This window comes from Colletotrichum lupini, chromosome 4, assembly GCF_023278565.1.
Source record: "Colletotrichum lupini chromosome 4, complete sequence".
NCBI classification, from domain to species: Eukaryota; Fungi; Ascomycota; class Sordariomycetes; order Glomerellales; family Glomerellaceae; genus Colletotrichum; species Colletotrichum lupini.
In genome coordinates, this window is record NC_064677.1 from 7,721,796 (window position 1) to 7,737,955 (window position 16,160).

At 54.8% G+C, this 16,160-nt stretch overlaps 4 protein-coding genes across 4 annotated transcripts; 2 read left to right on the forward strand and 2 right to left on the reverse strand.

Moving 5' to 3' along the window:
- Window positions 1–8: 8 nt before the first annotated feature.
- Window positions 9–2,039, forward strand: CLUP02_09385 (uncharacterized protein; the record flags this gene model as incomplete). Its single annotated transcript, XM_049288363.1, has 2 exons — window positions 9–1,595; window positions 1,644–2,039. 2 exons carry the CDS (start codon window positions 9–11, stop codon window positions 2,037–2,039), a joined length of 1,983 nt encoding a protein of 660 aa, XP_049145507.1.
- Window positions 2,040–3,384: 1,345 nt separating this feature from the next.
- Window positions 3,385–4,276, reverse strand: CLUP02_09386 (SUR7 protein; the record flags this gene model as incomplete). The annotated part of the gene is made up of 3 exons (XM_049288364.1): window positions 3,385–3,634; window positions 3,695–4,181; window positions 4,267–4,276. The coding sequence occupies 3 exons, from the start codon at window positions 4,274–4,276 to the stop codon at window positions 3,385–3,387; spliced, it is 747 nt and encodes a 248-aa protein (XP_049145508.1).
- A 3,045-nt stretch (window positions 4,277–7,321) lies between these two features.
- On the forward strand, window positions 7,322–8,553 carry CLUP02_09387 (uncharacterized protein; the record flags this gene model as incomplete). Its single annotated transcript, XM_049288365.1, has 3 exons — window positions 7,322–7,338; window positions 7,457–7,646; window positions 7,774–8,553. The coding sequence occupies 3 exons, from the start codon at window positions 7,322–7,324 to the stop codon at window positions 8,551–8,553; spliced, it is 987 nt and encodes a 328-aa protein (XP_049145509.1).
- Window positions 8,554–10,475: 1,922 nt separating this feature from the next.
- CLUP02_09388 (peptidase C65 Otubain) lies at window positions 10,476–14,330 on the reverse strand (the record flags this gene model as incomplete). Its single annotated transcript, XM_049288366.1, has 4 exons — window positions 10,476–11,713; window positions 11,943–12,006; window positions 12,106–12,192; window positions 12,246–14,330. 4 exons carry the CDS (start codon window positions 14,328–14,330, stop codon window positions 10,476–10,478), a joined length of 3,474 nt encoding a protein of 1,157 aa, XP_049145510.1.
- Window positions 14,331–16,160: the final 1,830 nt, after the last annotated feature.

Here is a 16,160-nt window from a genome sequence, read left to right on the forward strand (position 1 = left end):
ATCTCGCAATGACGGACCTAAATACTACAGACTCCTTGCCTGCCACCCCCGATGGCTACGTTGGCGATAGAGACGGACTCGGCAGCCCTACGTCGCCCGGTTCCGCCGACTCTTCCGAGGCCAGCACCCCACTCGAAGGCCCCTCGGAATCCCCTTCAGAAGTGCCCAAACGTCTCCCGTCGCTTCGCACCGTCTCCGATCCCCAAAATATGACTCCGTCTTCGACACCGTTGGGCATGCTGAGCAACGCACGCCGTCCGCCTCCTACCGCTTCCATGATGAGCATGGGTGGTGGTGCCATGAACGAAGTCATGGCAAGGGCAAGGGCGCTTCACGCTCAGCGCATGGGCAAGCCTGCTGGCTCACAACCCCCTCCCAATAATATGGCAAGCTCGCCGCAATCTCCAGTCCCACGACAAGGCTCTCCCGGAGGGTTACCTGGCGGAATACCTGGAGGGCTGAAGCTGCCTGCTGGTATGGTTCGCCCATCGCCTGGTGGTATGCCACGCTCTGCCCCGGTCATCCCAACGAAACCATCTCTTGCTGCTAGGCGTGGACCCATGATGAAACTTTCCGACATGGGCGGTGGTCCTTCGCCTGCCTCTCCGACCGCGCCGAAGTTGTCTGATATCCACGGTCCTTCCAATAATGGGAGCGGTGCACCCAACGGAACGACTGGATCTAAGATGGACGAGTTCAAGAAATACATTGATTCGGAGAAGGGGTGGATTACGTTCGACGGTGCTGCAACTATCACCAAGAACGGTGTTAACTTCGCCAATGGCACAGCTTTCACCATTTCGCTAGACGAAGTGGAGGTCTTGGACGAGCTTGGCAAGGGTAACTACGGTACCGTCTACAAAGTGAGGCATACAAAGCCTAGAGTACCGAGGTTTGGATCTGGACTGGGCGGTTTCAAGAATCCGAACTTGAACTCGTCACAGTCGGACCCATCACCCCTCCGCCATGCCGACACATCGATCGAGTCATCACCAGTCTCAGCATCCACTGAAGGTACTGGCAGGGTGATGGCGATGAAGGAGATTCGGTTAGAACTGGAAGAGGCCAAGTTCACGACCATTCTCAAGGAGCTCGTTATCCTACACGAGTGTATATCGCCCTACATCATTGACTTCTATGGAGCCTTCTTCCAAGAAGGTGCCGTCTATATGTGCATTGAGCACATGGACGGTGGATCGATCGACAAGTTGTACGACGGTGGTATTCCCGAAGGCGTGCTACAAAAGATTACATACTCCACGGTGATGGGCCTCAAGTCTTTGAAGGACGAGCATAACATCATTCACCGTGATGTCAAACCCACCAACATCCTGGCCAATACTAGAGGCCAAGTCAAAATTTGCGATTTTGGTGTCAGTGGAAACCTTGTTGCGAGTATCGCCAAAACCAACATTGGTTGCCAGAGTTACATGGCACCGGAACGTATCTCAGGAGGAGGTATGACAGCTGGCGCCGATGGCACATACAGCGTGCAGAGCGATATTTGGAGTCTCGGTTTGACAGTCATCGAGTGCGCCTTGGGACGGTACCCCTACCCGCCAGAGGTATCGTCGACGATTTTCAGCCAGCTGAGTGTAAGTATACTGAAGATTGCTGAGAGACGCGAGCTAATTTGGTGACAGGCTATTGTTGAGGGAGAGCCTCCAGGCCTGCCAGAAGAAGGTTACTCCAGCACCGCACACGACTTTGTCCGCAAGTGCCTCAACAAGATTCCGAAGGATCGTCCAACCTATGCGGCGCTGCTCCAACACCCTTGGATGACACCTTTTTCCAAGATTGAGACGATTACCGAGGAGGCAGAAGAGGGAGAGGAAGCTGAGGCCGTAGCAGATGCCGTCGGCAAGCTCTCCCTCTCGTCTGGCACCGAGGATGAAGAAGTCGCAGACTGGGTCAAGTCTGTGTTGGAGCGGAAGCGCGCAGGTCTCATCGCTCCGGCCGCCAAACCGGCACTACACGCTGCTCCATTACAGTCCCCGGCCGCGAGCCCTGTAGTCGGAGCTGGTGGTATGCTGGAATAGGCGTTGTTGAGAGAGAAAATAAAAAAGTCGGTCGAAGCCACGTTGTCGGCGGGGGAGGTTTATGACATTCACAAATTCCCATGCTGACCGAGCTGGCCTTCGTTAGTCTTCTTATTCGGCCCCTTGCACTTCTCATCTTTTTTTTTCTTTGCTTTGTCTCATACCCTCAATCCAAGTATTTCTACATTGCATCATCAGCATATACTACTGGTTGGCAAGGAGTGTTTGTTTTCGACAATTGGGGTGGTTTCTTCTGCGTTGCTTGCGTTGAGTGATAGGCTTCACGGCCTTTTGGAAACGTCCAGTATACGACACGGATGGCGTTTCCCTTTCTTGATTGGCAATTTTGTCACTCCCCCTTTTCCTTGAATCACGGATTGATGGTCATGATGGGTTACTGGGTGTGGGAGTATTTACAACGAAAGGAGCATATACGACGGAGGGGCTGGGTGGCATGACAACGAGACAGAAAGAAAGAAGAGCTTCAAGATGACAAAAAGGCAACTGAGGTGTTGAGAGATCCCGAGATGCTATCGACGAAAACTTCTGTGTCGTGTGTGTGTATGTGTACACGTGTGGTCCGACTGAGCATGTAGACAAGGAGCAGCGAGAACAAGACCTGATGCATGTGAGCAGAGTTGGTGGGAGGCAATGGGCCCTTCTGAGTGATAATTTCTAAAATAAAGGAGCGACCCAGTCAATAAAGAAGTACCTTTGCCTAGAGAAACCTGTCCTACGCCGTAATCCAATCGAAAAGGAGTTCTGAAAGCATACAAACCTCTTCGGTCGTACGCATGGTACGTAGCGAGTTCAGGATAGGACTAGGTAAGTGGATCGATACTCATGGGTGAGAAAGTTGCGACACAAATAGGAGCATGACAGTCATTCAGTTTTCATGCAGCGTACGAGGGCTCGCTCTCGAGGATTTCGTAACTCTTACATTTATACTTTGCAAATTCTCATCGTTGGAGGAAACATCGCCAAACATAAGGTACACGCTTCAAGTGGTCTGGAGTGACAAAGTTTACGGCATTAGTCTATTAGTTTGGAGTAGACCTAAAGAGCGGTACATGTCGGAGCCGGGTACTAATGACGCATAACTCCAAGGCCATGAACAAGAGGTTGACCATCGATCCATCTCGGGAAGACCTCATGGGTGTATGTGGCTCTTCCAAAACGCCAGCGAAATGCAGAAACAAGACAACATTATTGCGTAAGTACAACATACACACGATGGACATATCATTAATACAACATCCTTGAGATTTTGGAATGGTGCCCACGATGAGGAATTGTTGTGGGAAAATTCGTGGTGCTCCTTTGCTGTGAAAGGCCAGCAGCTGCCTTATGCATAGTCTTCCTTGACACGGCGGCTGCTGTTGACGTCGAACGACTGGCGGCTGCGAGTGCTGCGCTTGCGGCTGAAGCGGCTGCCTCCAGAGTAGCCTTTGTCGCCACGGATGCCGATGCAGAACAGTAGGGTCGCAATGAGAAGAGCGGCCCAGGCTCCCCAGGTGAAGCCAAAGGCGTAGGTGCCAATGTGGGCCTCACGACCTTCGGCCTGGAAAGCGTTGCGTGCCTTGACGAATGTTGCGCTATAGAGAAATGTCAGTCACTGCGAACAAAATGAGACGATGGATAACTGGGGGACGTACGTCATCAAAGAGGCGGCAACGGTCAAGAAGAAGAGAGCCGAGGCGGAGACCAGGCCGGCGACAGCGGCGCCGAGACGACCGCAGCATGCGAGGAAGCTGGCGAACCAGGCAAGAGCCATGAAGAAGAGGGCGATCAGGTACATGACCCAGCCGAAGCGCCACATGTAGAAATACTCGGTGCTGGTGGTGCCGCCTCCGTGGCTACCTGAAAGGCCGGTGGGAACGTTGGCCGCATCACGGCCCCAGGCCCAGCCAAAGGCCGGGGCAGGCCAGGCACCCCAGCACTCTGCGTTCTGGTCGTTGCAGTAGTAAAAGTAGTTCCACCGCGTCAGTCCGTTGCGTGCGCCGGTGATACCAGTAGTGTCAGCCTCGAGGAAATAGGTGTTGTTGAGGGGCGCGGCGTCGCGGACAGCAGAGAGGATGACGAAGAGCAGCAGGACGATGGAGCCCGAGAGGAAAACGATGGCAGCAGTGCCGAGCGGGGCGTCTGGAATGATGCTGTGTCAGTCTGCAGCTGGGACTTTGGAGTATGTTTCGCGGCGCAAGGGCGGGAACAAGGATAGAGGACTCACGTTTAACCATTTCTGCGATTCGGTTTGGCTGTTCGTTGGATTGCCTTTTTTGTTCTCCGAAGGGTGGTGTTTGCGATTCTTTGCGATGGCTGGGAGGAGAGGGTCGGCGGAGACCTGTAGGGATTTGTACTCAGCGATTGTGTCTTTTCTGGGTGGCCGGGGTTGTGCAGGAATGCAAGGTAATGGAGAAGTAGTAGATATGGCCTGGGAAGGACAAAGTAGATGGCGTACGGGTGTGTACGGATACACAATCGCAATTCTACACTCGTCACTTGGGGAAAGGTAGGCTATGGCGTCGATGATAAGCAATGGGAAAACTCACCGGATTCGCAAAAAGTGTTTCAGAGGGACGAGGGAGCTATGACAGGCTGAGGCGGGTTGTCTCTGGTTTATGTTTCTGGGGTTGTTTTCCGTTTGCTTCTAACCCTTGTTCAAACCCCGGCAGTGATAGCTTGGAGGGAACTATAGGAAGGGTAGAGGTAGGGATGCCGGGGTTATTGATGTCTCTCGCTGTCTGGATGATTCGTTTGACCGACTTGTTGGTTCTGTAAGGCAGCTTAAGCGGCTCACAGGCGGACCGAGATTGTAACAAGGCTGGTGGGAGTGCAGGATTAGTGTTCCTAAAGACTGAGCTGGTAGAGGAGACGAGAGTATCCGTACCTAGATCGGGGGTCTGGGGGGAAAAGTGAGGGATAAAGAATTGGACGTCGGGCGAGCAATCAGATGATGCAAACCAAATTCAGAATTTCAGACAGCCGACGCCAAACCAAACTCGGGACTGCGTGTACGGAGTACGAAGTACCTACTTCAGGTAGGTACCAGGGTACGAAGCCAAACTAGCGGGGAGAGAAGGAGACCCCCGGTTTGCAGTAACTACCTACTCTGTGTAAAGGAGGCCCTGACTGAGCGTAGCTCCTGCGACTTTTGGCTGCTTGGAGCCTTGGATGGAAGGAAGCAGCAGCTGAGCTTGCTGCTCGTGGAGTTGGGTCCGGTGTTGGTCGCTGCCCACCTGCTGAACAGCGCATGCGTCGGGTGGGCCATGACGACACCACCGAGCCACTGCCGGGATCCACATGACGGTGCAGAATATCAGACGGACTGTAGATACGTACGTGATTCTGCACGTTAAGCATACAGTTGATAGTCCGTCGCACACGGTGAACCCGTAGTCAACCGAGATCTTGCTGGGCAACAGCGCTGGACCGTCCCCCTAGCGTCTGGTTCTCCTGAGCCACTGTGATTCGTCGCGCACGCCAGTCACCGACTGCCAGCGCAGGGACCTTCCTCGGCCCAGCCCCCACCCTGCCACGACGTCATCCAACATCCTTTTCCAGCTCTTCTCCCCCCTGGCTTTTCTCTTTTCGCACCGGGCCAACCACATCCTTCATCACGATTCAGTTCCTCGCACTCTGACCCCTCGCTGGCTGCTTGCATCTCCAAGGCTCCAAGGCTCCATCGTCTCCTTCGGTCGTGATCGTCAACACGCTAATCTTCTTCAGGCTCCGAACAAGGCTGCCAATCTTCCGCTCGGATGCTTCATCGAAATAAGGCCTGGGACTGTCAACTTGCATCTCAGTATTCTGTGCTCCTTACGGATATCCTTACAGGATCCTCCTAGGTTCTGTTTCGGTTCGGATGAAAAGCACATGGCTGCGGCTTCTTCGTCTGGTGCTTCGGCCAAGCGTTTGCTGAACTCCCACCCATCCGATGAAAACCTCACATGCGGCATGCCAAAGCGGATGGCTGGACCCGAACAATTGCTCACCCTTTTACTGAAAACACTAATACCTATTCTGTCGTCAACACCATGGGACGAGATGCCGGACGTTGTTTCTCGAGTTGAGTGGCTCGTCTTCTCCGACTGCTAGATGCAGGGTCTTTGTGCGTCCAGTAGCACTCTGCATGCCAAGGCAGACCGAACACCTTGCTTCCGCCATTTTCGACCAACTTTCCGAGAATTGCGCGTCTGGCGCAGCTCACAGAGTGTCCGCGTCTTGACATTTGAACTACTACCAACCCACCTGTCTTCGCGGGAATCGATGGCATCGTATCGGGATTGCTCAGTTGTCTTTGATATCTTGCGCGGCCTGGACCAAGGCGATGTGTCCTACTGTGGCTCAGATGCCGTGCTGCAAATATTCCACCGTCCAGCTCGCACACAGAGAGGCTTAGCTTGGGTGCTCTCGCGTCACCCGCCGGATGGGACGGGAACTCTGACTTCTCCTTCGCAGCTTGACAGACGCACTGCTTACTTCGACTTCGGTTTCGATTCTCCTCGCTATTGGGCCCCAACTTAGAAGACCTCTCGTCCCGAAGTCCCTTCGTAACTGACAAATAAGAAACACCTGGCTTGTCCGTCATGCTCTCGAGACCATCGGCGCCAGATCGACTCGGTGCATCCGGTAACCCCACTTGGTCGTACGCCGGCGTCGGCTCGGCACACTACCAGACTTCGAGCTCCATACGAAACATCTTGTCAGCTTGACAAGGCATCTCAATGTCATCATCATGAAGTGCTGGGTGACGGTATCATAGCTGGAAGAAAGCGAACCTGGCCCAGCTGGGTTTTAATGTGTGGGCTAGAGCTCGATGGACAAAAGACATCATGCTTCCCAAGGAAAGGGCAAGCCGTCATTAGGAGGGCATTGAGTTATGGAAAAGCGCACAAGTGTCTCACCATCTCAAGGAAGTTACGGCATCGTGTCTTGGATGTCCAATGGCACGCACATGCAGCGCGGACACGAGCTGACAAGAGCTACCTGTCTTATACAGATGACACAATGACGACTCGTAACCGACTCGCAATGAAGCCACAACATACCGAGGGACCTTGAGGCAATCGTGAAAGCACTCCCGTTCTAGCACGACAAAGAGCCGTAGGAGCGTACCGATGAGCTGAATGAACTTGACGACGTGACATTTGGTGTGAGGCGACCCGCGCAGACAGAGGCCACACCTTATCGATAACGATTGCTCAGAAAACGACTTGTATGCCGTGACAGACCGGGGATTCTGAAGGATCATGAACCCTACGCCCATCTCACGGTGCCTACCTATGACGGAAGGTGGCTCGTGCGTTTGCCGATAACCTAACTCTATCGATAAGATACGTACCGATGACAGTTCCAGCCGGCTCGTTCCGCTAAACTTTGTTCAAGCTCCGGGCAGCTCGCGTATGACTTCACCTCAGCCACAATCTTCGTCGACAAACTCCGTTCAAGTCCACAGCAACCTCCGACAACACGCGAGCCGATGGGGACCCTTCGAACCGCATACCGGATTTCTACATTTTCAACTCCAACCCTGACACGCTCAGCGAATCAGATACCTGGTATCATCTTGCGACAGGCAAGATGGAGCTCCTCAACGCCAATCTCGAAGTTGGTCTTCCCTGAGGACGACGGCGCCGAACCGAGTGAATTGCGACACCTTCACCTCGACGGTTCTGATTCGAAACATTTTCCATCGTATGATTCGGCTTCAAATTTTCAAACTGCCTTACGTCAGGTCTTCCTCGACTGGAAGTCGGCGCCGAACTCCCGCGCTCCGTCGCCGCTCGTCCTATCTTTCACTCCGGCACCAACGTATACGCTTGGCCGCCGCCAAAAGACCTTACTACCCGAGCAGCTGGAACGACTTCAACAGCCTTTGACTGTCATCGAAGAGACGAAGGTCGCGGCAGAGGAGCAAAATGGCGGAACAAGTTCAGGAGAGCAGCAATTCACGCCCGAAGTCATTGAGACAGATCGCGGCGGATTGACAACATATCATGGACCTGGGCAGGTCGTCCTGTGGCCGATACTGGACCTGCACAGCAAATACTATCCCCGCCTGACCGTCCGATCCTACGCGCGACTTCTAGAGGAGACCACACAAGCGATCCTCGCCGATGGACCTGGGGTCCAGACGTACCTCTCCGAGGACGATCCGGGAGTTTGGGCCGAGGCCGCAAGGCAGCGAACAGGAGGGCAGGAGCGCAAAATTGCCGCCATGGGTGTTCACCTTCGCCGTCATATCTCTGGGCTCGGCACGGCGCTTAACGTGGACGTTGCCGTCGACGGCGACGAGGCATTCAATCCTTGGGCGAGGTTCGTGCCGTGCGGACTCGAAGGTAAAACCGCCACCAGTGTCAGAGCCGAACTCGGCGAGGATTCCTGGAGGCAGTTGAGTCTTGCTGGCGATGGCAAGACGAAGAGAGAATGGTATGCTCGCCGGTGGGCCGAGGAGCTTGCAAAGCGCCTCGGAGTCGGCATTGCGCCGACGACAGTGCATCAACGACTTGGATGACCGTATCCTCGATACTCGCCTCAATTGGCCAACTTGCCATCTGTTTGTGAGTGGCGCCCCGGTACTGGCCCATGGATAAGACGACGGCCAGAAGCACGAATGCTGGTGACCGGAGTGCATCACGGGTTACACAACGTGTGGCTTGCCCGCCTCTTTTCCTCTGCTCCTTAGCCATCAAATTCTGAGCCCCTCTTTTGGATGTCGGGGCAGCCAGCATTTGACCAGACCGTTCGTTATGAACGGCACCTGTTGAAGAGAGACGCGCATTCCGTGGTCGGTCCGGGTCAGCATATCCTTTCGCACTCTCTTCTTATTCCCGGAAGAGCCAGAACGTAGGGTATCAAATTCCGGCTCGCTGGGAGCCTGATTATTTCCGGTGCGGCGGGGGCGAGGATACCTCACCGGACATTGTCGATTATGATACCCCCATCTGCATCAGCAAACACCTTTTTTTTTATATCTTGGCATATCAGATCCCAGCCTGCCAAGCCAGGACGACCTCTTGGTCTTGCGTGGCGAAGCATCTTCATCACCTCTGCACACCGGAGGGGCAAAGCAAGGTAGGTATGTCGGCATTACATATCGCGAATACGATATCTCACTGCCATTGAGCCCCTGCAACCAGCTACTGGTTGTAGATTACCATGTCGATATCACGCTTATCGAGAGCCTTGGCACCTCGCACTTTGTCAAGCTGCCACGCATATCTTCCCGTAACGTTTGCTCCGGAGCATACCGGGGACGGACGGGGGCGTGGTGGCATGGCTGAACCCCATAGGATGATGCTTTTTCTTCCACAAGAGCGCCATCCAAGCGGGACCCCCCAGCCGTCAAAGGTTTGCAGGTAGTTGGGCGTAGATAGACATGGATGGAGAGCGAGAGCCAGTACAGATACTTATTTCTGACCAGGTAGATGACATCCAACTCCGATTTTCACTCTTTGCGGGATTTCTACCGCCGCATTCTCTGTCTCTCCAATCTGTTTCTCTCTTAGCAATCGAATAATGCAATGCAATGCCCACCCGTCCCCATGCTCCGGGCAAAGTCCATGATATGCCGCGCCAAGCCCCACCACCCGTGGGACCTCGAGCTCACACCTCACATCTCACCCCGTTGACGCCTTCACGCCATCCATGTCAGAAAAGAAAAAAAAAGAGGTCAAGAGTTTGAACGGGGCGTTCGTCGCATGCTTGATGTCAGGGGTGCCAGGTGGCAACCTTTCTTTAGCCGCAGACGCAGACGCAGACGCAGACGTGTGTGAGATCCTGGATAACCCACATGTGCAGTACATACATAGTTCTTGTACACACCCACAACAATTAATCATCTTGGAACGACGTTGCAGATGTATCCCCATAGACGGGGCAGGGGGAGGGGGGGGGGGCGGCGGCGGCAAAAGATCAACCATCACGTTTCCATGTCAAGCCCGTTTTCGCGGCAGGCAAAGATTCTACTTTCTTTGTAAGCTCGCCGCACCAACGATACAGGAGTCCAATATCTACTCAAAACGACCATAAGGGGCAGAGGACTTTCGCGCACTAGAGAGTACTATTAATTATCAACGCCGATGCTATGATGAGTATCAACCCGAGGAGCGAACCCTCCCGCCAAATAAAGCCGTGAAGAAGATGAAGCCCTCCATCATAAAATCATGATGCCTTTCCCATCTGCGTAGAGCAAAACACTAAAATCACAATGAGCCAAATCAAGGCATATTTTAATTCTCCCACAATGCGGGCCCCCAGAGACCGCCAAAATAAAGAAGTAACACCGCCTTGTTCCCCCGCCCCCCTCCATTACACTCCTGGAAATCGCAGTGGCGGTCTGCCCCCTGATGCTCATGGACCATGGCGAAAGTCCAACCTATCACTGGCGAAATGGCTGATGGTACAGTGGTCCCATCGTTTGTGTGATTGCCTTGCCTAGTGATCCGACCTGACTCTTCCCTTCTTCTTGGGCGCCGGCAGCCGCTCGTGGTGGCCATCATCGTCCGGAGTCCACTCCTCGGGATGAAAGTGAGGATTATTATAGTGTGCCTTGTTGAAATGGCTGTTCTTGAACATTGCAGTAGTAAAGCTGGGTTCATGGAAGCCGGCTTGGCCGGGTATCACTGACGGTTGCGCCGAGCTGGTGTTGTTGAGATGCCAGCACTGGTGACTAAATCTGAGCTGGTAGTCAACCGGTTGCGACGGCTTCGTAGGGGCAGGCGTCGATTGTTGTGGTCGAGCTGGCGTTTGAGGCTGCGGTCGAGGGGCTGGTGCCGTCTGCTGCTGCTGCTGCTGCTGCTGCTGCTGCTGAATGTGATGATCAGAGTACGGCGTCGCGAGCCAAGGAGATTGAGGTGAAGGGTCATAGGCGTCTGGAAGCGGAGATGTGGATGTGGGCGAGCCGAGCGAAGACAGAGCGGAAGACAAGCCCGAGGGCGGGCCCCCGAATCCGGGCAGCATGGCCAGGGGGCCGTAGTCGAGAGAATAGCTGTGCAAAGGAGGACCCACGCTCGCAATCTCTTGAGAATGAGAAAAGGAACCAACGCGGTGAACCTGAAGATTCAAGGGTGGCGGATTCGGAGGCGACTTGTATAGAATGTCGTAGTGATCGGGCCGGTAGAGCAAGTAGATGATGGGGCCCAGAGTGGCAGGGTCTTGACCATTGGCCTCGTCCGGAAAGCGGTAAATGTTGACTTGGTTTCCTGGGCTACGATCCAGATACGCAATCTCCAGCACGAAGTTGATGGGTTTTAGCAGCACCTGAACGAGCAGAATGATGCCGAGATGGTCAATCTCTCTGTTTGGGCGTTCGATTTCGGCGCAATAGCCGATGATACCCGTCTCGGCGGGAATGAAGGGTTCGTAGAGCTCAACATTTCCCTTGAGCCATGAGAGCGCCAACAAGCGAAGGTGGTAGATGATGGCGTTGGAGGAGCCCTGGTCGTTGAAGCGCTGGACCATGATGTCCATGGCTAGCTGTGGGTTGGCAATATTCTGGGCGACATCTTTTAACAAGCCAATCGTCTCTTCCATCATGTCCTCAAACAACATCCGATCGTAGCCGCCAACGTTGAGGAGATACTGATTTAAGCTCGTGATGCGCGCGGCCTCGCCGAGGATCTGATGCTGGTCGCCATTGTTGATGAGATGCTCAAAGTAGGAGAAGCCGATTGCTAGAGAGAGATGGTGTTAGTTACAACATGCTTTGAGTGCTGAAGTGAAGCAGTGTGCCCCCTTCCAAGCAACGGACATGTGCGCCGACATGAGTCGAGGTGAAGAGTGGCGTGCTTGAAAAGAAGTGATTTCCCAGGAACCTTCCACCCTGTCGAGGGGCGGGGATGCGGGGTAGAAGGAAATATTGGTGGTGGTGATGGTGGTCAGGATGGTGAAAGGTAAACTCACCTCGCCAGCCGCAATTTCCGTCACCTTGAACAGGGCGATAGTGAGAATATGTCTGGGGAAGGTTCTGAAGTGGGTAAAACGAGCAGAATCACTACGTTAGCCGGTGCAACATACTGCGCGGAGTATGCATCCCCTGGGCAAGGAACGCTGGCATGGGACTCACGATGGTCTTTGCGATATAGATTTCGTCAGCCTTGGCGTACTCGTCGGTTATGGCGTCGCTGGTAATCTTGTCGCCCACCAATAAACCCTAGAAAAGGGCGTAAGCCGTGTTAGCGTTGCACGTGGCAGGGTGTGTATGACGAGTAAGGATTCGGGTTCGATGGGAGCTTTGGACGTGGAGGAAACATGGAATTCAATGGTATTGGATTCAATAGCATTGGACTCAAAGAGGATTGTGAGATTCTTGTGGGTTGAGGGCGAGAAAAGAGAGAGGACGAGCACGAGGACGAGGACGAGCACGAGCAGTCGAAGCTTGGGGGGTTCGGCGACGGGAGCTAGGCGTGCGTCTCCCGGAGTCGGGGTGGCGAGCCAACTCACCTCGAGCTGTGGCTGATAATCCCGAGCGGCGGCTTCTTGGGCGGCAACGTCGGAGGGGTCGCCGGGTTCCATGGCGCAAGGACGACGAGTGGTGCTCACGGCGTGGGCTGGAGCGTGGGCGTGATCAGGAGCGAGGGCGGCGGCGGTGTTTGTGAAGCCTGGGTTGGCGTTGGAGTTGGTGGTGTAAAAGGCAGAAGAAGAGGATGTTGTCGAAGAAGAGGCGCCGGGGTGAGGATGAGGAGGAGGAGGGTGTTGTTGCTGCTGGAGGTGTCCGTGGAGGAGGTTGTGGTTGGAGTAAAGGTTGGCGTGGGAGTATCCGTAGGACGAATGGGAGTGGGAGTGGGAATGGGGGTGGGAGGAGCGGGAGGAGGAGGAGGAGCAGGAGGAACAAGACGCGGAGGAGGATGAGGCAGGAGCAGAAGCAGCGCCGGGGCTGTTATGGTGGTTGTTAAGGTGCAAGTGGGCAGCAGAAGTAGCAGCCGAAGCCACGGCGGAAACGCCAGAGACAACGTTGGCGTTGGTGGTGGTGGTGGTGGTGGTTGAAGTGGTGGTTGGAGGAAGGAGTAGTGAAGGAGGAGGAGTGGAGGCAGATGAAGGAGACTGAGACTGTTGCTGCCGTTGCTGCCGTTGCTGTTGCTGTTGCTGCTGCTGCTGATGATGATGATGTGCAAGTGCAGCAACCTGACTCTGAACAGGAACAGGAACCTGAACCTGAACTGCGCGCGATGCGGGAGTGGTGCTGGTGCTGGTGCTGGTGCTGGTGACAGCTGGAGCCCGGCCGGCGACCGGGCCGGGGCCAACCATAGGCGCTGTAGCCGCTACTAGTGTTGTCGCCAACGGCCCTCCCACTGCTCCTGTTGTTGCTGCTGATGGGACTAGCTGTCTTTGCTGCTGCTGTTGCCGCCCAGGATACTGTTGTTGTTGGCGCTGTTGGTATTGATGCTGCTGCTGCTGCTGCTGCTGTTGTGCTGCTCCTGTCATTAGCGAGGTTCCAGGTCCGGCCGGCGACGACGCAGCATTCAGGCTGTGTGTGCCTGCAGCTTCCCCGCCCATCCCCATAACACCAGATAGCGACTGTGACAGTGATTGCGACCGCGGCTGCGACTGCGCCGACAGGGACAGCCCACTGTGGTCCAGGCCCATACCCATGCCGTTCAGGTTGCCCATGCCCATGCCCATCTGTCCCATCCCCATGCCCATCCCCAGCCCTAGCCTGCCGCCGCCGCCACCATCACCACGATCACCACCACCGCCGCCGCCCATCACCAGGGGGTTACCCATGCTGTCCAGTCCCACCGACGATGCACCCGACGATGAACCCACTCCAGCTCCAGCTCCAGCTCCCATGCCAGCTCCAACAGCTCCAGCTTGGCCATGACCTCGACCTAGACCATGTCCATGGCCTCGACCACCAGAACGAGAAACAGCATCAGAATCAGAGCCAGAGCCAGAGCCAGAAATAGGGCCGCTTCCTGATCCCCTCTCTTCTCTCGCTGACGACAAGTAGCCGTAATGTGAGCCCGCCATTCCTGTATCAATGCCGGCGTCGTGAGATGCACCTCCTCCGACACCATCGCCCGCCATACCCATCCTCATCCTCATCTCCACTCTTCCTACCCCTCTTCCTCTTGCTCCTCCTCCGCCTTCTTCGTTCCTCATCATCATTTCTCCTAACCCTGCTGCCCCAGTGTTGATGCCATAGCCTCCGCTGTTCTGAGGCCGGTGATCCTGCGGCGAGCCGCTCTGGCTTTGCATGTACGTTTGACCATGACCGTGGGGATGAGGGTGAGAGTATGGGTTGTGTGCCGAGGCGTGAAACGCAAAAGGCGTTGGTTGAGGCTGGAACATGGCCTCGCTTGCGCTCTCGCTCCTTATGCCCTGCACTTTGGCGTCTGATTTTGCCGACTCGAGGGTCTCAACAAGGCTGATTTTTTTTTGTTTGTCTTGTGTCTCTCTTGACTGTCGTTCCAAGACCCAGCCAAGATACCTGATGTGATGCGCTGCGCGCTGCGATGCGGTTCGGTGCGATGCAGCAGCTGTGGGCGCTGTGGGCGCTACCGGCTATATTGCTGCTATTGATGCCGCTATTGCTGACGACTCATGCAGTATGTCTTATGCCGCGTCTCCGGTCCTGAGTCGGTCTGAGGTGATTGGCACAAGGGGACGACGGCCAGAGACTGTGGAAGCAAAGGAAAAAGAAAGGAAAACGGGATGATCGCTGAAACGACGAGAGAAAAGGGAGGGAAGGGGATGACTGAAAAACGGGCGAGGCGAGTGTGAGTTGAGTCGCGTCCAGTCGAGTCTGAGTCGGGGGAGTCGGACGATGTGACGGGTGCGATCCAACGAGCCAGACAGCAATCAGTCCAATCTGCTCTCCGAAAGGAACTCTTACAAGATTCCAACGACGGGGTAAGGAAAGCTCACGGCAATTAACAAGTAGAAAGACGAGCTGCCCCTCTAATTTACCCTACCAAGCAGAGATACGGTCGAAACAATTCCCAGGCCGAGCCAGACAGGTTCGTAGGTAGGTATTCGGCTTCTCTGTTTCTTCCTTGCTCTGTCTCTGAAAGTGTGTGTGTGTGTGTGTCTCCTCCTCTAGATCGGGTCGGGGATCAGGTCAGGTCAGCTCAAAAGCAACCCGACTAGTACATTCCCTCCCCCCCAATAGTGAGCCGCTTGTATGCAGCTTGGCTTGAGATGACGAATAGAAAGGCCCGCAACAGGGGTGATAGTAGTGCAGAAATTCGATGGCCGTCCGAGGGGCTAAAAAGGAACAATAATGTGACCTATGGTTTTCCGGGGTGCGTCTGGCTGGCCTTGTGCTTTCCGTCTGCGCGGCCTTGGACGTTGACGTTCCTTTGGTGTGAATCCTCGTTGCGACAGTCGCGAGAGCAAGCCAGCTTGTGCGATCGACTCTGGGGTCCGGGCTTCGCTTGTGGAGGTGGTCCGATGCTAACACTCTCACTGCCTTAGACTAATAGGAAGTACTCCGTATGTGCCTGTCACTGCCTGCGGCAAAGACTGTTATTGCCAAAATGTCTTGGTGGTTTGTAGCCTAGTCTGACCTCCTGTCTGGATTTGGCAATTGGCGTATGTGGTGGTGCTCATTGCCGTGCTGAATACAGCTCGAATGGGTGTCCTGGACCGACTGGATCTGGGTTTTGGTTCTTGATTCCGGCCTCTCGGCGAGCCGAGCTGAGGTGCCTCCGACGAATGGCGGATGACAGAGGATGTGGAGGAATTCGATGTGCTGTGATGTGAGTGTGCAGTGCCGTGCCGCAGCTGGAGATCGGAGAGTAAGGTAGGTACAGGTAGGTACAGATAGGGTAGGGCAGTCGAGCCCGGTATCGCGGTTGTACTGCCTGCTTGCTGACGATGGCTTGGTGGCTGGGTAGGTGAGGGTCTACCTACCTGGCTGCGGTCAAGTTGACACGATGGGTGATAGATGGCTAGCAGCTGGTTAGGGGACAGAGTAGGTATGCTGGTCTGTCAACCTTCTCCAATGGCAATTCGCAGAAAAAGGGAGAGCAAGGTGAAAGGCGAGAGGCGAGTTTCCCAGGAAGAGGGAAAAAAAAGATGGAAGATGAAAGAAGAAGGGAGGAGAGCAGGTGTAAGTACTAGGGGAATGGACGGGAGAAAACATAGGGGCGAATGATGATAATCAGAGTTCCGAGCCTG